The sequence below is a fragment of the Zootoca vivipara genome, chromosome 1, assembly GCF_965207765.1.
Source record: "Zootoca vivipara chromosome 1, rZooViv2.hap1.1, whole genome shotgun sequence".
Lineage (NCBI taxonomy): Eukaryota > Metazoa > Chordata > Lepidosauria > Squamata > Lacertidae > Zootoca > Zootoca vivipara.
The window spans coordinates 84,228,509-84,241,027 of record NC_142582.1 but is presented as its reverse complement, the minus strand read 5'-3'; the positions used below and the strand labels follow the sequence as shown (position 1 = coordinate 84,241,027).

Below are 12,519 nucleotides of genomic sequence, written 5' to 3'. Positions count from 1 at the left end.
GTCATCTTATTTTACTTGTTATTTGTATTATATTTACTGTTTTTAATTAGGTTTTTAAATTTTGGATTATGCGGAATGCTTTATCTGAGTGGATGTAGCAACCGAGTAATTTCGTTGTTCCCACAAGGGGACAATGACAATAAAGATATCTTATCTTATCTTATCTTATCATCTAGTCCAGGGGTCTCCAAACTTACCGGGCTTTGGGCCGGTGCCTGCAGTTGGAAGAAGAGAAGGTTCAGCTTGCATTTCTGTGGAGTATGTAGCGAAAGCATTGTAGAAGCAAGTCTGTGGGCGGAACTCATGGGTGATACTGGTTGACAGAGCCCCAGAGCTAGCATTATACTGTATGCACATTTACTTGGGAACAAATCCCACTGGACTCAGTGGCACTTTCTCATTAAACTGCGTATTACAGGTAATCAGGCTGAAATTAGGAAGTGTAGGGATGGCGGCTAGATTGGCGCTGGCACGCCATGCCAATTATGCCAAGGTTAGAGATACGTGTTGGCAAACCACACGAACGTCAGGATGAACGTCAGGTTCAGCAGGAGAGCAGGACAAAGGAGGTGAAGGGATAGTACTGGATAGTACTGGGTAGAACTGGATAGTGCTGGGAAGTCACAAGATTGGGTCACAAGATGTGCATGAGGTCGGGGCATGAACAAAGCATGCTAAGAGAACATGAGGGAGAGAGCACGTACGCAATGGAGGTCGTGCGGGTATCGCCAGAGATGCATATGCATAAGTAGTGCCTTGTATGGTGTTACTGTACCGCCTTCTGGCTATTATGTGTCCTTATATGGTATGAGGCTGTGCCTAGAGAGTTAATCATTGACCCACATGAGAAAATGTCAATAAAAGGAAGCACTCTGACGGAGTCCGAGGTCGCCTACCCATTGAAACATCCATCCTGTCTCAGCGTCGTTTTTTGCCAGCGCAACAAGGAAGAAGACGAAAAATACCCTAAAAGCCCTAGTAATGAATCAACTAAGACATCACAAAGTTATGAACAAGTTTTTGAGTATTCCACAGCTCTTCATCAGGCTGAAAATTAAGCAAAATAAGGAATACATTTCAAGACACTCTTCCCAACCCTCCTTTCTCACTCGCAGACCTTTAAGAATTCTAAGGTAGTTAAAATGATGCCTTGCCTTTGCTTGGGTCATAGAAATGAAAGCAAAACTAATCTAACATCATCAGGACTTTTTGATGCACCCACCACTCACTTAATCAAGCAGCATGATCACTTTTATCATTGAATCCCAAATTATACACATCCTAAGACACTATTGAATCAATAATGTTCATTGTGACAATTCTCATGCATTTTTAATTAACAAAATTTATATTATCTTATATTGAAGCTTTACATTATTCATATCTGCAAAATGCTCAGCTGGCTTCTGCTAAAAAGCATGTTAAAAATTGTATTGTACCAAGTATAACCATCTCTACACCATATATATATATATATATATATATATATATATATATATATATGGTATCACTATACAGTTTGTGTTAGATATGTTTGTTTCCTTTAAGACAAGCAATCAAAAGCCCAAGGTAAAAATGTTATACAGTCATACCTCGGTTTAAGTACGCCTCGGTTTGAGTATTTTCAGTTTAAGTACTCCGCGGACCCGTCTGGAACAAATTAATCCACTTTATAACTTTCAATGGGAAAGTTCGCTTCAGGTTAAGTACGCTTCAGGTTAAGTACGGACTTCCGGAACCAACTACACTCATACTTCGGATTGAGTACGCTTCAGGTTGAGTACTCCGCGGAACCGTATGGAACAGATTAATCCACTTTCCATTACTTTCAGTGGGAAAGTTCGCTTCAGGTTAAGTACGCTTCAGTTTAAGTACAGACTTCCAGAACCAATTGTGTTTGTAAACCGAGGTACCACTGTATTGCAATCATAAGCCAACATGACAGAGACCAGTTTTCCCAGTAAAACATGAATAAAGCAACTTGGCTTTCTCTAAAAATTTAATAGTACTCCCACCTCTGTCCCCCCAAAAAATCAATGGATGAGGAGATAGAAAAAAGCTGGAGAGGAATCAGTAGTACAGCACATGATGCTGCCAAATGGAGTAGACTGTAATGGGTTAGAAGCAATAGGCTACATCAGGGATAACAAGCATCCTACAGTGTCAGGGTTGGTTCAGCCACAGGTCATCACGGAGACACAGAGACGAGCAGTAAGGTTGATTCTTTAGTCAAGGAAACAGAATACCAACAGAGAAACCTATGGCAAATACCAGCAGGCTCCCGTGAAACTGTTGCAGCCTCAGCCCCCACCTCTTCCTCAGCTGCCTGTCTTATGTCTGCAGTGTTTTCTGCCTCTTCTTCTTCTCTCTCACTCAAGCCGGCTGCTTGTTCAGCATCCAACCATTCTGCTCCACCCCCCTTCATCCTCTGACTATGTCCCACCACCGCTCCCCTGGCTCTGAGCCTTCCTCTTCTGTGGCCTCCCTACTCTGGATTACAATTTCCACCATATCTGACCATTGGTCATTCTGGCTGGGGCTTCTGGGAACTGTAGTCCAAAAACATACGGATAGTACCACTTCAGCTGCCCCTGAACTAGATGAACCAGAAAGCAGTTTTGTATGTCCCCATGAACGTAGAGATAAAAGGTCCAATTAGCATCTTCTGTCCTTTGAATATGAAGACCTTCTTCCAAAGAAAGCAGTAGTCAAGTTTACTTAAAGAAACATTCACACAGCAGAGAGAGAGAGAGAGAGAGAGAGAGAGAGAGAGAGAGAGAGAGAGAGAGAGAGAGAGATTCGTACTCATCGTAATCTGGGTCATTTAACTGGAAACCAGGTTTTTAATTAAGATTGGCATTTGTGAGCCTCCCGCTGACACCCTTTTTCAATCTCATTTCCAGGCTGCTTAACTAGCTTTCCAAGAGGGCTGGTAGAATAGAGTCTGAAAGCCCTGGATTTGAAATGTAGTCGCTATTAAGAGGTCTTTTCCGCAGCCAAAAATAATAATGGCAGATTTAAAACAAAAAAGTGACTCAAGTAGTCCAACCTTTGGATGACCATTTAAATAAGCACTTGTCCTTAATTCAAATCGCCTTCCCTTTCTGTCACTACAGTTTAACCAATCCAGAATAACTACAACCACTTGATTCAATTCTATCCATAATGTCGTGGGAATCTTCACTTACCACTTAAAACATATGGGGGAGGGGGGAACCCCACACTTTTAGCATTCTGTCACCATTGTGATTTTGAGCACCCATGAAGGTGGGGGTGATGAAAACTAATTGCAGGATCCTATGATCTCCTGGGATCATGCAGCAGACTGGGAAGAGGAGAGGGAGCTGGGTTTCTTAGGGAATCACAATGGGCTTTGGCTCAGCCATGCTAAAAGTCCCATAGATGCCCTTAGGAGTGAGATGACAGGCCTACCTCCACAGTTATTATTTTTACTACTTAATTTTTATACCACCCTTTAACAAAAGATCCCAGGGTGGTGTACAACATTAAGAACACACTTTATGGAGCACAACAATAAACACATAATAAAAAGCATAATAATAAATAGCATAATAATAAAATAATCATAATAACAGCCCCACCACCACCACAGCTTTAACAGGGCATAGATCAAACTCTGGCCCTCCAGATGTTTGGGACTACAATTCCTATCATCCCTAGCTAACAGGACCAATGCTCAGGGATGGTGGGAATTGTAGTCCCAAACATCTGGAGGGCCGGAGTTTGCCTATGCCTGGCATAGATTATTTAATGGCCATAGGCCTGGGTAAAGAGGAATGTTTTTGCCTGGCACCTAAAGACATGTAATGATGGCATCAGGCGAGCCTCTCTGGGGAGAGCTTTCCACCGATGGAGACCCACCATCCAAAAGGCCTGTTCTTGTATTGCCACCCTCCAAACCTCTCAGTGGTGCACTTTCACCAAGAGAAGTCAATCCAATTAAAAAGGAATCACTTGTTTAACATTACAGATAATGCAATTTCATTGAAAGGGGGAATATGCCATCATCCAACAAGTAGCTTAGGCCAAACTAGAACTATATTGTTAATGAATGCCAACGGAGTTTGTTTACAATCCTGTTTTATACGTATTTGAGAAACCAAAGGACTCAGTTAGGATTATTAACAGTGCTATCATGGCATGAAGCATTCTACACCCCATACTACTCCCTTGGATCGCAAGAATGGACCTTGAACCTTATGGCCTGTTTCCCTTTGAAAAGTTATAAGAAATTCACAGTGGCAGTTTAAGCACTCTACCTTCAGGAGGTTCTTCCTGCAAATAAGGAGGTGGTTCTTCAGCAGCTGCCTCTGCATTGCTTTCCGCCATCTGTGCTTCTGAGCTAGGCCCCTGTAAGAGAGAAGAAGCTTCATTGCAAACCACAAAGAGACATGTGCAATTAAAAGAATGTCTGGAGGAGCCTACAGAGGATCCAAGAACTCCGTGAAAGGACGTCCTTATAGTTGTCTTGGCCAGAGGAGGGGCCACAGAGCAGCCTTGGCAACTAGATTTGTGGAGACCTACAGCTAATCTATAAAAAATGGTATGTGAACCATTTCAGATTCAGATATAATAGGATATCAATGCTGGAAACTTTCCTTTCTCCCAGAGCGATTAAACTCGTTCTCATCACCTCTTTAGGAAAAATAATTACAGCCCATAAAAACCTGAGAATATATTGCCTTCCTCCTCATATCTGGGGCACAGGATGACAAGATGACTTTTAAACTATCCACTGTCAATATGGATTCACTATTTCAGCTTTGGCTGAAAAGTGAACCATGCGAGTGAGTCACAGTTTCAACCCTCCAGTGTGTGGCTATTGCCTATATATTTTGCTTTTGATACCATTAACCATGACATCTTCCTGGACCAATTTAGTGGGATGGGAATCAGAGGCACTGTATTATGGTGGTTCTGTTCATAACTTCAGGGTTGTGTCCAGAAAGCAGCACTTAGGTGAGTGTTCCTCACGTCCCTGGCACTTGTGCTATGGGATTCTGTAGGGTCTATCTTCTTCCCAATGATATTTAAGATCTATATTAAATTATTGGGAGCGTGTGGTCATTAGGAGCTTTGAAGCAAGGTTTCACCAGTATTGCTGATGACAAACAGTTGTGTGGCGATCCCCGAGACCTCCCCGAGAAAATAAAGACACAAGACACATTGCATAAGGTTAATGGGCATAAAAGGCCACAACTTTATTGATTACGGATGTAGAGAGGTATTGGCATAGGCATTGGATCTAACCGACTATATCCGACTCCAGCCCGCTCTGCTGGCAGTCTGTGAAGGGTTAACCACCATTGGATGAGTCCTGTGATGCACATCAACTAGGAACTCATCCTGGGGCCACCAATAGGGTCGTGCCCTCTGGCCCTCACCTACCACGGCTTCGGACTTGGCGATGCCCCGGACTCCTTAAGGGAGTACCCTTCCACATTTTGGGGGAGGTGATGGCAGCAACCTCCCCCCCCCCCCCGCACCTGTACCTTCTCGAGATAATCCAATGCCTACCGCCAAAAACCAAAGTTGCGACGATTTGCATACGCGATAGGCAAAAACCACAAGGCCAGAGCCAATTTGCCAAGTGGGAAAAATCCTACCAGGTCCCATACGGCGACCATTCAAAGTGCGCAGCAATGTCAGAGAAGAAACCTGCCTAAGAAGAGGGTGGGTGGGTGGGTGGGAAAAACGCAGGAGCCAGGTCCGGAAAGTGAGGCTGATTCCCCGCCGCGCGCTCACTTAAATGCGCGAGCCACGCCCCCCTTAGGCACCCGGATTGGATGCGCCAAGGGTGCGCCGCGGCGGGGAAGCAACCAATGGGCTGGGGGGGGATGCTAACCATTCCCCCCCCCACGTGAAGGCCTCGTGGGCCCACAACATCTCCTCCCCCCGAGGAGGGAAGAGATTTTCTACTCAACCAGAAGAGGCTGTGAAAGCTCTGGATCAGTGTCTGAATGCAATTCATTTAAAGAAATCAAAGCGGTTTGCAACAATAGAACATAAAACCATACAATAGAAAAATACATTAAAAAGTTAAAATCAGACATCAATTAACAATTGTGGAAGGATATATTTTTAATTGTCTGCACAGGCAGAATAGAAAAGTTTCCAGAAGGCATTTAAAAGTTGGCACAAAAGGTGCCTGCTGAATCTCTGTTTGCAGAGCGTTTCACAATACTGGGCTGATGACACTAAAGGCTCAGTTTCTTCCTGTTGTTGTCAAATGAGTCTCACCAAAGCAGAGGTGTTCCTCCTCCTGCCAAACGAAGCTCACCAAGATAGCTTGTAATTTCCAAACCAATCCCAAAGCAAACAAAGAGGAGTTCATCATATTTTCCTAATGATTATCAACACACTGAAGCGAGCTACCTGAAATGACCCTCGTGGTCCCTTCCAACTCTACCGTTTTATGATTCTGTGAAACCATCAGCTGCATCCATTTTCAATTGCATACTTGAATCAGGAATTTTGGTGTTTACACTCCCGGTTTACACAAATATACACAACTTGCTTCAAATTGTTTACTTGCAGTTGGCAATCTAATGGTAACAGCTTTTGATGTCTTCACTAATGTAGGTGGAGAGGAGAGGATTTTGCTAATTCCTTGTTCTTGGTGCAACCCCCTGCAGTCCCTGAAAATCTGTTCCAGAAGACTAGGGGAACCTGCAGAACAGGATGGGAGGTGGTGGCGGCACTGGCATTGGGATCGATCCCTTCTCCTAACTGGGCAGTTGTCTTTCCACAAGGGCTGACATTGATGCCGAAATCCAGCATCACCTGAGCTCTGTGAGTGCAGTTTCTCCCAACTGAAATGCAGAGTGTTTGAGGACCAGGACATTTGATGGGAAACCAAATGCTTGTTTACAAAGCTACTGTAGTACCAACTTTACTGTTTGCTTGTGAAACATGGACCACTTATAAACACCACCTCCAACTCCTCGGAAGATTCCATCAACGGTGTCTCAAAAAAAAAAAAAATGTTTACATATCACTTGGGAAGACAGGCGAACTAATGCCAGTGTACTGGAAGAAACAAAGATCAAGAGTGTTGAAGCAATGATTCTTCAACATCAACTTTGCTAGACAGGTCATGTCGTTCGGATACCTGATGATCGTCTTCCAAAGCAACTACTCTATTCCGAACTTAAAAATGGAAAGCGTAATGCTGGTGGTCAACAAAAGAGGTTTCAAGATGCTCTCAAGGCACTGACAATTGGGAAAGACTGGCCTGTGAGCACTCCAATTGGAGAACAGTCTTTACCAAAGGTGTCATGGACTTTGAAGATGTTCAAACTCAGGACGAAAGGGAGAAATGTGTTAAGAGGAAGGCACGTTTGGAAAACCCTCACCCTGATCAACTCCTGCCCAGAAATCTATGTCCCCACTGTGGAAGGACATGTGGATCCAGAATTGGCCTCTACAGTCACTTAAGGACTCACTGTTAAGACCGTGTTCATGGAAGACAATCTTACTCAGCTACAAGTGATCGCCACAGAAGAAATGATCCTTAAGCAGAAGGGGAAACGGACAAAATTATCTCCCCAGCCTTTTCTTTCTTTAAGTCACATGCCAAGGGCCATTAACAAAGTGATCTGCTTTGTACTCACCAACATCAATATTGGGGAAAGCATTGCCGTAAAAACTTGTGACTTTTGTTTTCAAAGCAAAAATATGTTAATAATTTGCAATTACGGGCAAGTATTCTGATTAAGCAGCAAGTGTCACAGAGCCACAAAAAGGGAGTGGGGTGATTGATGTGGCATAACTAAGGTCTCATTCAGACTTCCTTTTGTGATGCTTTTCTAGGCACTGTCTGTGGTTTAAAGCACCATGTCCAAGCACTCCCCCCCCCCCGCTGATTTCCCCACAATAATCTACTTTTTACCACTGAATCAGAGCAAATGGCAATTCTCAGAAACCCAAATTATCATTTGTTCCAATTCTAATTCCAAGAGTGGGTTTTCATGGGGAAAGCACCGGGGCAAAAAGAAAGCACTTGGACACAGCACTTTAAAGCATGAAGTTGTCCCTAGAAAGTACAGGGCAAAAGGAAAATGTGGATGAGCACAGAATCGATGGAAATGTATGAAAAGACCCAGTCTGTTATTTGAAATGGAGCATAATAGGTGTGTACTTTTAAGTGAGGAAGAAAGTTACAAACATCCCCATAACAGATGTTCGTGGTATTTTGAGGTGTGTGAACAAGGAAAAATGTGTCATATGTGAACATATACCTCTATCAAAATTGAGGACTTTCAGCTTGCTCAGAAAGGATGCCTAATTAAGCAAGATCTGCAGTTTCAATTTGAGAATGATGAGTCCTAACTAAACACACATTTGCATCTTGGCCTAAAATCAAGTTCATATTCCACAGAGATGACTGAAAGTCATTCGTTACGCACTTAGCAGAGGTTTTTTTTTTGTTCTTTTGTTTTTGGTACTCAAATGAGTTTACAAATCTCTTGATGGCTGTTTTGTTCTAAATTTTACAAAACCAGGTTTACTAATGAGAACTTTGTTGCTAGGTTTTAACCCAGAGGGAATTTGAACACTAGAGTTAGAACTCTTTGCATACTAGACAAATGAAAATAGAATGTGACGCAAAACAATGAAACTGACATTTAATTAAAGTATAACTTTGTGACACATGTAAAGCATTTTACAAGTGATACTTACTGGTGTTTCATAACCCTCAAAGCAAGGTAAAAATATAACTCCAACATTAATCAATTAAAATTTAAATACCCGGTAGCCCTAATTAGTCATCAGATGTTACCCCTGCAACAGCATGCCTACTCCCTTTGCTGCAGAATACAATGATATTCAGCCTAGAAAATCTCCATGCTGGTAAAGAGACAGGAAGAGCAATGGAGGTGGAGGGAAGAAGAAAACAGCTGCACTTCAGCTAGCCATCATCACACACCAAAAAGCATTGTTTGCTGTACCTGATGCAGCAGTAGTCTTCAGGTAATGTGTCTTATAGAGCAATTCTAGTACACTGCATATTCACACTGTGGAAACATTCCTAGTTTGTGGGAGCTTATTACATGCACATCAGTTTTCCTCCTACAACCTTAAGAAGTCAGGGAAGAAGGTTCTCTGTGTCCCAGCTTGGATACTTAACCTCCCTGTCACCACAAATTCAAAGTCCTCTCCTTGGATGGATGCAATCCACCCCATTGAAACCAGTGTCAGTTTCTCCACTGAGACAGATCACATCTTATATATGCATATATAATTACACCTATAGTTTTAGCTTTAGTTATGTTTTACAAATGTTGTACTCCAACAACCTCAAGAGAGCCCCCATCCCTGCGCTAAACTATGACTTACAATGCCACTGACTTCTACAACTCCCATCACCCCCAGCCAATTCTTGTCAGCCTTGAACCAACCTAGAAAACTAGAGCAGTAGATTTTTTTTTCAATCTGGATTGTGTTCCTAGGAACTTGGGGTTTACAGTGGTACCTCTGGTTAAGAGCTTAATTCATTCCGGAGGTCCGTTCTTAACCTGAAACAGTTCTTAACCTGAGGTACCACTTTAGCTAATGGGGCCTCCCGTTGCTGCTGCGCCACCAGAGCACGATTTCTGTTCTCATCCTGAAGCAAAGTTCTTAACCCAAGGTACTATTTCTGGGTTAGCGAAGTCTGTAACCTGAAGCATTTGTAACCTGAAGCGTTTGTAACCCGAGGTACCACTGTACTTGGAAGCTGAGCTGAGCAGCAGTTACCTGACAGGTGACAGATTTGTCTACCTGAAATGTTAGCCCTCAGTTCGCTATTGCTGATCTTCCCTGCAGTACAGATCACTGGGAAGTGATAGAATGATTTTTAAAAGGACATAGTTGTAAAAAGTACCTTGCTGATTTCCTCTTCCAATATAGAATATAGAAAAGTGATAGAAAGTAGAAAGTTATGGGATTGTAGAACTGGGACTGGGAATCTGTAGTCCCTCCAGATGTTGTGCAATTCCAGTTGTCATGTTGACGGGTGCTGGTGGAAGTTGGGGTCCAACAGCATTTGGAGAGCACACCTGCCTGTTTTAGAAAGTATGGCACCACCCTCCATAGGCTACCACAAAGTACTTCAACCAAGGATGAAATTGCCGTCACCATGGGATATGTAGCAAGCAGCATTGGCCAAGTTCACTCCAGCCCCATGAACTCACATACGGTAACTGCTATCAAAAAAACACAGTGAGGAAACAAATGCATGGTGTAAAGGCAATGAAAAATGGAAACCGCAGTCTTTTGCAAACTCCTTGAAACAAGGTCCTCGGCTTTATTATTGAAGGTACCATGAGTGCACCACAAAGATCCTGTTTGCAGCCTAGGTCAGTTGCATTCTGGATCACTCAGACACTAGCTCCTGTTGTAATCAATTAACTCAACGCAACAGAATCGCAACTGCCTGGGTCAAACTGAACTGGGTCAAACTCAATTTACACCATCTTACAGTTCACTCAGTGGGGGCAGAGAACGGGGGGGGGGGCAGTTAAATCGATTGCCACAAGAATTCAAAAAGAAACCTGGACTATGCCCAGAATTCAGGAATATTTCAAAGAATCATAGAACTGTAGATTTGGAAGGGATCCTAAGGGTCATCTAGTCCAACCCCCAGCAGTGCAGGAATTTCAGCTAAAGAATCCCTGGCAGATAGATAGCCAACTTCTGGTTAAAAACCTCCTAGTTCGGGCAATGCATTGTGTGTACGCTTTAATATCACCATGACTAGATGATCTGGTCGTTCTCAGTGCCCCGATGTATACCCTGCCTTGATAGGAGTCCCATGAGCTGTGTGTATGTGTGTATTACCTCTGAGCATCCTTCCTTTCCAAGGATAACGCACAGGTTAACTTAGGTTTGTTTTTGGAACAGGGATGGGAATTCCCTATGTGGTGGTGGGAGGGAGGGAGGGGGACTCTTTGCTTGGGGAAACCCGCCGCCTCCCGCCGCCCCGACCCTTTGCCACCCAAACTGCCCTCTTCGCCACCCGCCCTGGCTCCAGGGAGGAGGGAGCCCGCCCCGTGCGCCTTCGGGAGGACGAGGCGCGCGCCCCGCTCACCTTCATGGCGGCGCTCCCTGGCTCTCCCCGCGGCTTACTCGAGAGGAGCGGCAGCGGCGCAAGGTGGCCGTGGCTGCCAGAGCCTTTTCCCCGGCACAGAGCCTCCAGCTCCTCCTCCTACTCCAGCTCTGGATGTAAACACTGAAGAAGGGAAGGAGGGCGAAGGAGGGGACTGGCGCTATGGCAACCCACGCCGGAAGAGGAATGAGCGCGTGGGTCCGGCAGGAGGGCCTGGGGTGGTGGTCGCCTAGTGGGCAAGAGCGGGACCCCAGTGGATCCTAGAGGATGCGGGGAGTTGCCAACTTTGAGGGAAGAAGGGCCCTGTGTGCAGCAACTTCAGATGCAGGCTGTACTTGCTGGGAGTGCTGCTGTACTTGGAGTTTTTTAAAAATGAACTTTATAAAGTCTATTGGAATCATAGAATTGTAGACCTTTAGGGACCCCAGGGGTCATGTCGTCCAACCCCCTGCAATCAGGAATCTGCCTTATACAGAGACAGTTGCAGGGGAAGCCACCATGATACCCTCCAGGTTTTACTGGACTACAACTCCTATCATCCTTCACCGATGGTCATGCTGTCTGGAGCTAATGGGAACTGGAGTCCAACAGCCTCTTATGGCACTGCATTGGCTATCTGTGGTCTGGACACTGACTGGTTGCGGCTGTCCAGGGTTTCAAGCAGGAGTCTTTCCCAGTCTTACCTGAAGGTGTCCCAATAGTCAACCTGGGCATGCAGGGCATGTGCTCTGCCACCCAGCATTGAGCACATAGGGAAGGATGCCAACTTCAAATTTTAGGAAATGGAAAGATGCACATATTCATGTGAACTTCTGTGATGTGTAGCTCTCTGAAATATGCCTCTTGTTACCCAATAGTGTCTTGGTTTGAGAACTTTACCTTGGTCTAAGAACGGAATCCGAACAATGGAAGGGCACCAGTGGCGGGAAGCCTCATTAGGGAAAGCGCGCCTTGGTTTAAGAATGGTTTTGGTTTAAGAACGGACTTCCGGAATGGATTAAGTTCGTAAACCAAGGTACCACTGTACTGTTTTTGAAAACGGAAACTAAGCTTTTAAAAACTGAACATATAGTACAGCTCACACAATGTGCCACTAGAGGGCAACCGCAGACTGTTTTGAGTTGCTGTTACATAGGGGAAGAAATCAAGAGAGGAGCATTTGTGGAGCAGAGGGAGTCACGGAGGCAACATGAACAGGAGACTAAAAGCCTATCTAGTTAAACAAGGTTGACAATCTCAGTAGGCAGGCAGATTGATGCAGGGAAGCTGGCCCAACAGATGCTTGGATCTTAAGTTGTGTAGGACTTTAAAAGTTGAGACCAGCTCTCCAAGATCAGAAACCCATAGGGAGTCAATAGAGTTATTCCAATACTGGCAAAATAGGAACTAGTATTGTTCACAATGAACAT

The 12,519-nt window shown here is 44.3% G+C and overlaps 1 protein-coding gene across 4 annotated transcripts in view; it reads right to left on the bottom strand.

Annotated features, from left to right (window-relative positions):
• LOC118085291 (transmembrane protein 263-like) overlaps positions 1-11,232 on the bottom strand; it is a 300,491-nt gene extending 289,259 nt beyond the window's left edge. The window contains exons 1-2 of one of the 4 annotated variants that reach the window (XR_015949909.1): positions 11,093-11,159; positions 4,281-4,371 (exon numbers count right to left, since the gene is read on the bottom strand). Coding sequence is in view for 2 of the 4 variants with exons in the window: in XM_035115801.3 (XP_034971692.2) it covers positions 4,281-4,371; positions 11,093-11,098 (97 nt within the window). In the remaining 2 variants the exon portion in view is untranslated. Of the gene's footprint in view, positions 1-4,280; positions 4,372-11,092 lie in introns of all 4 variants that reach the window. The other 3 variants (XR_015949908.1, XM_035115801.3, XM_088669216.1) reach the window with 3 other exon arrangements.
• Between the last annotated feature and the right edge of the window lie 1,287 nt (positions 11,233-12,519).